Source organism: Astatotilapia calliptera, chromosome 22 (genome assembly GCF_964374335.1).
Source record: "Astatotilapia calliptera chromosome 22, fAstCal68.1, whole genome shotgun sequence".
NCBI classification, from domain to species: Eukaryota; Metazoa; Chordata; class Actinopteri; order Cichliformes; family Cichlidae; genus Astatotilapia; species Astatotilapia calliptera.
In genome coordinates, this window is record NC_137442.1 from 37186449 (window position 1) to 37196667 (window position 10219).

Genomic DNA, 10219 nt, shown 5'->3' on the forward strand with positions numbered 1-10219 from the left:
CTGAAAAAGCACATTATATAAATTATTATAAAATTTGTGTGCGCCTAACTTTTGTGCCGGTACGCCTAACTTTTTAAAGTTAGGCGTACCGGCACGCCCATGGCAAAAAGTTAGTCTAGAGCCCTGTCAAGACAGTTTTACTTTACTGGTTTTAGTTTTTATGCTAATAATCTGGTGTAACTAATGTCACTAGTTATATTATTCAATATAATACAATACAATACAACTTTATTTATATAGCACATTTAAAACCGAAGGTACACCAAAGTGCTTCACAACAAGATTAAAACATAAGATATAAGATAAAAGTCTATAACAGACAACAAAAAACCCAAAAAAGTACAGACAAAATAAGAAATAAAACATTAGAGCATAGTTTAGAAGATAAAATTACTGGGTATTCATAAATATAAGGTGGGGGTATTTATACAGCGGAACATTAGTAGAAGATAAATAACATAAGGGTAAAATATAGGGGATGTGCACTAACTGAAAATGTTCGGTCAAACACGTAAGTTTTTAACTGAGATTTAAATGAATAGATGGAATCAGAGGCGTGAATAGCAGTCTGTTACTGTTACTGTCTTGGAGTGACTGTAACCCACATCATTTCCTTAGGAATTATTAAAGTATTCTGATTCTGATTTATTATTTCATGAAAAATGAGCTCATTTTCAACTTGATTTCATGTTTCAACATTTCTCAAACATTTTGGACAAAGAGCAACAAAAGGCTGGAAACTGAGTGCCTAAAAGAAAAAGCTGGATGAACGTGTGGCATCTGACTGGGTTATTTAGCAGTAGGCCACTAATATACCCGCGCAGAAGAAGAGCATCTTATAGAATACGTTTCTCAGAAGCAAAGATGGGCAGCAGTTCAACAGTCTGTGAACAAATTGTGGAACAATTACAGAATAAATCTCCTTGAGATAAAATTGTGAAGACTTTGAATATCATCTAGAGTACATATCATCAAAAGATCCTGATAGTCTGGAGGAATCTCTGTGCACAAGGGACCAGGACAAAAAATAATATTGAATGTCCGCGATCTCTGAGCGTTAATCCATCAAAAACGGGCATGACTGTGTCATGGAAATCACTGCAAGGGCTCAGGAACACTTAAAGACATCAATGTCTGTCTGAATGCAGCTCCTCATGCTGTACATAAATGTGGGTTAACGGCATGGTGACTTCCATGAAGAAGCAAGTACGTTACAAAGAAGCCACAGGTAAAAATGATCCAGAAACCATCCAGCTTGTTTTCAGGGCTCAGCTACAAAGCCTGTCTGGATCAACAGCATCAATGCTCAGGTGCATATACAGGTGTTAGAGCAGCATATGTTCCTTCAGACATCTTTCTCAGGTATGGCCTTGCATATTTCAACAAGACAGTCCTACACTGCATACTGCAACTATTACAACAGCATGACTTCACAGAAGACCCAGGACTGCAGCTAGAATCTCATGTTGGACAATCTTAAAACCTTACGTTTTTCTCAGTTTAAACATTTGATGTTTTCTGTGCTCTATTGTGAATACAATGTGTTGACCCATGAACCGTTTTTTATTCACATTTAGAGTGTCCCAGCCTTTTTGAAACCGAGCTTGTACTTGGCTTTTTTCACAGCTTTCACTGCAGCAGAAAGTTGCAGCTTGCAATCTTGTGTAGTAAAAATCCTGTTTGCTTTTAGTTTTTTTTTTCTTTTTTTTTATTGCTCTCCTCCGAATTGAGAGCTGCAAATGCTGGTTTAACAACTTGGTCACAACATCCCAGTGGGGAAAAATCCTAAGTGCTACGTGCCACATTCACTTTAAAACACCTGTAGTTGCTCCGTTAGGGGATAGCAGTAACATGATTTGAAAGAAGCTGCAGCAAAAAAAACCCTTTACCTTAAAACTGATGGGATGAAAGAACTTCAATTCCGTTTTATTTGTACAGTACCAGATGACAACAACAGTTACTTCAAGGTGCTTTATATTGTAAGGTAAACCCACAATAATACATACAGAGAAAAACCCAACAATCATATGACCCCCTATGAGCAAGCACTTTGGCGACAGTGGGAAGGAAAAACTCCCTTTTAACAGGAAGAAACCTCCGGCAGAACCAGGCTCAGGGAGGGGCGGGGCCATCTGCTGTGATTGGTTGGGGTGAGAGAAGGAAGACAGGATAAAAGACATGCTGTGGAAGAGAGACAGAGGTTAATAACAGATATGATTCAATGCAGAGAGGTCTGTTAATACATAGTGAGTGAGGTAGAAAAACCCAGTGCATCATGGGAATCCCCCGGCAGCCTACGTCTATTGCAGCATAACTAAGGGAGGATTCAGGGTCACCTGGTCCAGCCCTAACTATATGCTTTAGCAAAAAGGAAAGTTTGAAGCCTAATCTTAAAAGTAGAGATAGTGTCTGTCTCCTGAATCCAAACTGGAAGCTGGTTCCACAGAAGAGGGGCCTGAAAACTGAAGGCTCTGCCTCCCATTCTGCTTTTAAATACTCTAGGAACAACAAGTAGGCCTGAAGAGCGAGAGCGAAGTGCTCTAATAGGGTGATATGGTACTACAAGGTCATTAAGATAAGATGGGGCCTGATTATTTAAGACCTTGCATGTGAGGAGCAGGATTTTGAATTCTGGATTTAACAGGAAGCCAGTATAATCACAACTGACATGTGCTGGTGTGGTAATAATTACTCAGCTCTTGTGCACATGCTGCTATTCAGTGCTTCCCAGATCCTAATGTATTTGGCTACATTAGCTAATGGACAGTAACAATTATGTGCAAATGACTGTGTCTGAATGCTGAATGCTTAACAAAGCCATTCACTCCAGAAGCCTCTACTCTCGTTGCTTTGGTTGGCAGTGTGGAGACAGCTTGCAGAGACCAGTTGAGCAAATGACAACAAGACCCAATGTCTGGCACAAAAGTTCTAAATTATGATCTCATTTTTCACATCTACACCTTTTTGCAGCTCTGTAATTTTCTACTTTCCTGTACTTTTGCCACAGAGCGCAGGAGGTCCTGCCTGCTAGCTTTATGAGCTGTTAGAAACCTAGAGGCCATCTTGTAAACGACCAATTAAATAAGAGGAGATCATGAGGGACTGCATACCTGCCCTGAAGGAACAATAAAAGCTAAGGAGAGGGGAGGGATATGGAGCTATACATCAGGCTTTGCTGAGGATAATTGCAACTGGAGGATTTCGGGAGGGATGCGAAAGTCCAGATCCCAGTTCTATGTTTTTAATATACAAGGTCTCCTGTGAAGAATGGGATTGTCAGTGATATGTGTAGAGAGGACAGTGTGCATAAATGAGATGACAGCAAAGATGTTACTTTTGCTTTGCCTTATATTTATAACACGGGAATGGTAATGTTATATAATTTGGTGTCCAGCACAGGGCAAGGCAGTCAGTGGTTGTTCTGCACATATTGCTTGGTATGCATGTAGATACATGTGGCATACAGAGCAGGCAGCACAGACAAAAAGAAAAGCAGAGTAGTGTTGATTCAAAGGAACATGGAGCGATGGCCCCTGCACATCTGCACATAAGGAGCGCCCAGGAGACTGCAATTCATCGTCTTCTTCCTCTATGACACACACCCAGCTGTATGCAGTAACAGCAACCTTACTAAATCTAAGTGGAGTCGCAGGGTTGCCTTGTCCACACAATCCATTCAGTCCATTGATCAAAGGATGATGTGACGAGAGTGGAAGATGTGTGGGGGCTTGGTCACCCTCCTCATAAATACTGGGCACACTATGAAAGAGTCGACTGGACACCAGAAGAAGGGGGCATCCCTGTATTCATTACAAGATGATACTGCATTCACCAGGAGAAGCACAACAAACAATTCTTCCTTCAGTAATCTTTTTGTTAACTTGGATCTTATTGTCATAGGTTTGGTCACCATTTTTAGTCATGACAAAAACACTAACCAAATGATCAGACAGACTAGTTACTAAATTAGTAGCACTTTGCTTTCATACACAATCATTTAACAAATATCTTATAGTCCCAAGCAGCCATTGCTAAATGTTAATGTGGATTAACGTGGGTTATAAACCACTATTAAATGTTTGTGAACTGCTCTAAAAGGAAAATAACGAGACATCAAACCTTAATGAAGACACATGTAATTAAAATGTTATGTTTTGCATTTTATGGAGTAGCTAAAATAACAGAAAATGAGTCAACAGTCATCAGCTGCAGGATCGGGTGTTGGCTCTTTGTTGCAGTTTTTTAACATTAAAGGTCCATTTTGAAGCTATCAGTGATGTGCTTAATGTAACACACTAGAACAGCAAACATGAAGTACAGGCTGACACTGCTGGTCTTCTGATGTTTGGCACAATGTTATCATGACCGATTCTGTAGGAAATGGGTATACACCTATCTACACACACACACACACACACACACGAGAATAAGATCCAAGTTGTTTTAAATCAGAATAACCATTTGTTACTACTTATGCATATAAAACCAACAATGACATCACTTGCATAAGAATTGAGATGCAACATATTGCATATTGTACATCACTGTCATGCATTGCATTTGGAATAGGGAAAAAAGTCCCATGTTCATACACTGGTTGCATTTCTCTTTATGGACTCCGGAGTCCGAGTAGTTTGGTTCTGAACTGACTGCACAGTGTAAACAGTCTCTCTCCTTTTACTGTGTGCATGCTGTGTTCCAGAAACAGGCAAACACATTTTGGCAACATACAAGTTGATTTATTGCAATGCTGCCAACCCAAACAGCAGAAGTAAACACTGTGATCCCCTCAGCTGCATCAGTGTAGGGGATGTATATTCTTCATCTCCTTGAATGATAGAAAACATCTGCCACATCCAGCCAAGCAAACGCTGTGTATCAATACTCCACTGAAGCTTGGGAAAGAGCTCATAGAAATGCCGTACTCCAAATATTCCTGGGCTCGGTTATTCTCTGCCCTGCACAGAAGTGAAAACTAAAATCAAATCGAGATATAATTATTCCATTCTGGGTTTGCAGCCATCACTGGAAAGGCCCAGATCCAAAACTTGTATCCCCCTGAGAGCACTGGTGCTCCAACTGGTCCAGCAGTTTTTCCACCGAGTCTTCTTTGTTCTCCAGTTTCAGGTATCGTCTGCCGTTGCCCAGATCTAGCCGAGGCCAGCTTTGGTGAGTCTGCTCTGCAGAATCGGCAACCTGTCCAAGAACGTTTACACAAACCTGTGAGCTCGCCTCCATACGAGTGACTTCAAGCTGATTTGCCTGAATGTGCTCTCTCTCAATACACCTACCAGTTCGCTTTGTGTAAGGGTTAGTCCTGTAGCTCATACTGTGGCAGCGCCTTGGTTGAGCAGCTGGGACATCAACTTCATCCACCCCTAAGGTGGACATGGAGCCTGCAGATACCAGGCACACATTGGTCTTAACAAGTGGGCCAGTGTGTGAACTGCAGCTGGCTCTCTCTTCACATTTAGCACCCAGCTGTGCATTAAAGTCAGTCTGACTGGAATTGCATGAGCTGGAGAGGGAAGCTTTGGCGGAACACGGAGGCTTTGACTCCTGGTGGTGGAGGCCTTCCATCGGAAGAACAGCTTGCTGGTAGAAACCCTCCATGCTGTGCCCCTGGTCTACGGTGCTTCTGCTCTGGAGCAGGGGCTCAGAGGTGGCCAGCTGCTGCAGACAGAGAATGTTGAGATGGGCAGCTGGTAGACTGCTAACCCACTGGTAGTGTTTGGCCATCGAATTGGCTGCTGCTATTTCTTTAAGGTCAGCTGAAGGCACAGCCGCAGACACGGAGCAGATAACACTGCGCATCTGGGCCAGCAGCATCTGAGTCTCTCTGTCCCTGTTTTCGTACAGGACAGTGTTGGCACATATGAGGATGAAGAGACCCACCCCCATGATGACTGGTCCCAACAGCTTCATCCTCTCACTGTGAATGAGACTGGCTGTGGACAGGAAGCCCTTGGGTCCCAGACTCCAGCCGGAAGTCTGTGATTCAGAGGCGCTTTCCCCATCTGCAGCTCCCAGGATGGACGACCTTGATATCTGATAGGGCCAGTATCCTGCCACAGCCAGAGCAGTGCCAACAACCACCACAACCACGCCAAGCACTAGGAACGCTCCAGGCATGGAGCGGATGCGAAGCTTGCCTCGGATCAACCTCTCCTTCTTCTTTCTACTTCGTAAGGTGAAGCGAGACTTTGGTTGGCAGGCAGGTGAGCTTGGCCTAACTGCTTGAGATTTCTTGGTCTTCATGGCACAGATTAGTCCAGAGCTCTTGGTCTGAGTCACAACCCGTCAGAGTGCTTTAGGAAGGAGGAAATGTAAAGAGTTAATGTCTCTGTTCATTCAAACACATGCAATGGCTGCAACTATGTTCACAGTACAGAGATGTCTGAACTTTTTCATGGTGGCTGAGGTGACAGTGAACACGTTCATTGTGGCTGTCTGAGTGAAGCTCGGTCTGGATCTCCCTGGTGATACTGTTAAACTGCAGCAGACAGTGATACACACCACTAACCCACCTTTGTCACGCTCTCAGTCCTCGGGCTACAAAGGCTAATGCCAAAATTAATGCTAATCTAAACCTTCATGTTATCACTGCACAAGAAAACCAGAGATGGCAGCCTGAGGACAGACACGGGGGCAAATGTTTGAAATGAATAATATTTGAAGAGGCCTTCAAAAATATTTTGTAATGGGAGTATTTTTCAGTTTTAGTATTTACTTATTCATATGTTTAGACCTGCCAGAGCTCACTGTAGTTACTGGCCACCTGACAGTGGGTTTTTCCCCAGAGTTAATCACCAAAACCTTCAAACGTCCACATCTGTGGAGAGCTTGTAAATTAAATGAGGTACAAACAAAAGTACAGAAGCACTCACATATTTGCTGTTCTTCCTAAGTTCCTGTTAAATATGTTTTATTGTGAATAAAATATGGGTTCATCAGACAACATCCAGCTTTTTGTGGAAAGACTTGTATATAAAACATAAAATAGAGCGAACCAGCTTGTTGTTTACGTTTTACAGAAACATTAATGTCCGACATCAGTCTCAGTGTTCTCATTGAACTTGTTTTATCAGGCAGCTGATTTTATCATAAAAGCTCAGATGAGGCATCTACGATAGACTGACTACCGCCTGCTGGGAAAATGTGAGGAAAGGGTGGATATCAGCAGGACCCAAAACCTTTCTGTTCATGAAGAAGAGCCTGTGTGTATTTAGTAATAAAGAGTACATGCATTAAACACACATTTCTGTGCCCAATGATACTGTCATGTTCAAGTGAACTTCCCAGTGATATTAAATTCTTTAACAACTGTATTATATATTAGATATTATATCAACAATCCCTACAATAGCGTCCTACATGAAAAAGCAATGAATTCATTCATGCAAACAATCAGGAAAGTATTTTATCAGTACAGACGCCTTAATGTGAGATGTAAGCAGGCTGTCAGTGTTAAAGAATCTGACTATGGAAAAAAGTCATGTCACCATTTCATCCGAGGCCACAGACACAGGAAGTCGTGAAGAAGTTAATCATGAGGACGACATTCAGAAGGCAGCACAAAAACATCCAGTGCCACGAGTTAGTGGCTGACGTCAGGCCGGGCCTTTGATTTCACACAGGGTAAATATTACACAGTGACTGGTAGATTTCTGTTTATAAGATCAAACATTAAAAGTTTGAACAGATCATTTTCTCTTAATGATCAACTGATGACATCACAGCTATCCCCTGGTCATGTGATAACCAAATGTCGTTAAATCTCCATGTATTAAATAAATGTGCTGACCAGTACACACACACACACACACACACACACATCTGTATTCCCCTCTGCCGTGGGATTAACGCTGCAGTAACAAAAATGAGAGAAGCAGCAGACTGCATTCAGCAGCTGTGGCACAAGTTTGTGTCGGTGAGGGTGTGATATGCTGCATGGTTGCACATGACGGTAAATGCACGCCTGATCCGGATGATGCGCTGAACTCCGATTACCCTGTGGTCATGTAATTACGCAGGAATGACACAGACAGGAGCGCAGCGTCTGCTGGAAAGGACTTTCTCTACAGTGTGGCTCTGGAAGCCCACACTCAGTGTGTCATTGACCCAGTCATACGGTGCATCTGCAGTTTACAGCCGGCAGAGGAAGCTGGTCTGGATCAATTCAATTCCCGAGAAGCCACAAGTTGTGATACATGACGAAAATGAACAAATGCGAAAGCGTTCGCTGGTGCACACGGGTGGAACCGTGTCAGTCAAATGCAGCAGCTTGTTGAGCCCGTGGAGCCCAGACGGAGGGAAATGAAGCAGCTGCAATAATGCTGTGGTGAAAATCAGCACAGCATTATCAACTGACTGGGATAAGGCGTCCCTCAACTACGGATAGCCATGCACTGTCGTGCCGTGCCGGACTATCTGCACTGACACTGTACAGACATGGAATGTGTCTGATGACCGAGCTGCTGCATTCCTCTCCGACAACACAGCAGCTCACGGCACCGTTACCGACCCACAGAATGAAAGAGTTCATGTCACCCAGCTGCTCCGACTGCACCACCACAGACACACAATCTCACACTCACACACTCCGACGCTTCTGTGAACTTGCCTGGATTTCGGAGTTCCTGTTGCAGCTCGGTGGTAGTTTGAAGACACCCGACGTCCGCATGACTCCGAATAAGGTTAAGGGCTGAATCGAGCCCAGCCCTAAACCCGTTCCCACATATCCGCAGCAGGGACACCGCGCTGACTCCGTCAACTCCGCCGGACACAAGCCGAGCAGAGCCCAGCCCAGCCGCCTCCATGCACCAGCACCGCGGAGTGAGCAGGAAGCAGCCCTGCTGCGCGCGCGCACGCATGCACGCGGATTTGAAAATAAAGGTGCGCACGGGTGCTTCGTGTGACAGCAGCAGCGTCCCTCAACAAGTAGCGGAGGTGTGAGTCACAGGGAGCTGCACTAACACTCTCCTCTCTGTGCTGTCCTGGACTCGTGGGCGCGCTCACAGAGGTGCTGGATACTTCAAAGGTTACCATCCAAAAATGAGATGTTACAGATTAAACACCTCAGCACCGAGTTAAGAGCTTCACCAGGTGATGGATTAGATTTTTGGATCAAATGATCTACAGATGAAAGCATAGTCCTGGGACTCTGTAACGCTTTGATAAACTTTTGTAGTCCGAGTCCACATTAGCAGAACATCAGAATGTGGACTAGCTTAAGACCATCAGCTCCACTGCTTGGTAATCCTGCATTTATGTGACAGCACAGTGAAGGGTTATTAGTTAATGCAAGAGGACAGATGGCTCTGAGTATACTTAAGGACTATCAAAGCACGTTTGTGTTTCATGTCTATGCACATAATAAACTTATTGCCGTTAATTACATTTAAAATACATAATGATCCCTGACTGCCGAGGGTCATCATAACTCGTGGGTCGGACCTCACAGGGGAATTTCCTTCGGCTGGCAGCCACAGCTCATTAGCTTCGTCTTTGTTCTCGGCAGGTAGTGTCAGTCAGCTACACGGAGTTTCAGCATGTGCCAATCTTCCACGTCCTGGTGTCTTATTACGCTGTTCTTCTCTTCACACGTGATCTGTTATTGTTCAACACATCTCAGTCTCAACAGAGTTGATATTTTTAGGTGTAGTACTTTTGAGGCCTTCCACATTATTCTTCTTCTCAAACTATTTGTCTGCGAGATTTTTGCAGACAAATCAGGTAAAGATCGTCTTAAACGACAAGCACAGCCATTACTCACCTAATTATCTGTTTAAAAAACTTGGACTCTTTTTTGACCAACATCTGAATTTTGAAACTCAAGTTCAACCAGTCTTGTTTCCATCACTTCAGAAATATCAAAGCTTTGCAGTCACTGTGTGCAGCGTTCACACTTTAATTTTCTCCCGCCTTTCTTTTGTAACTCGCCTTGACGTGGACCTCTCAGTCCTCTGTAGCTCGTCTCCAGCTAGTGCAGAGCGCAGCACCAAGGACACATATCACACCTGTTCTTGCATCCCTTCACTGGCTTCCGGCAAAACCCAGAATCCACCTAAAAATCCTGTTATTAACATACGAGGCTGTACATGGACAGACTTGTGTTTATACAGCAAAGCTCCGAAGATCTTATCACCGCTACTCTGATTTTAAAGCCAGAGGTGATCGTGCTTTTGAGGTTGTGTCACCCAAACTGTCCAACAGTTTG

The 10219-nt window shown here is 43.7% G+C and overlaps 1 protein-coding gene across 1 annotated transcript; it reads right to left on the bottom strand.

Moving 5' to 3' along the window:
- Window positions 1–211: 211 nt before the first annotated feature.
- On the bottom strand, window positions 212–9302 carry tmem200b (transmembrane protein 200B). The gene is made up of 2 exons (XM_026157059.2): window positions 8624–9302; window positions 212–6308 (listed from the first exon to the last, which is right to left on the bottom strand). The coding sequence occupies exon 2, from the start codon at window positions 6256–6258 to the stop codon at window positions 5023–5025; it is 1236 nt and encodes a 411-aa protein (XP_026012844.2). The 5' UTR covers window positions 6259–6308; window positions 8624–9302; the 3' UTR covers window positions 212–5022.
- Window positions 9303–10219: the final 917 nt, after the last annotated feature.

Bases quoted from the DNA above. Each gene is read 5' to 3' on its own strand.
- tmem200b (XM_026157059.2), bottom strand. From the start codon at position 6,258: ATGAAGACCAAGAAATCTCAAGCAGTTAGGCCAAGCTCACCTGCCTGC.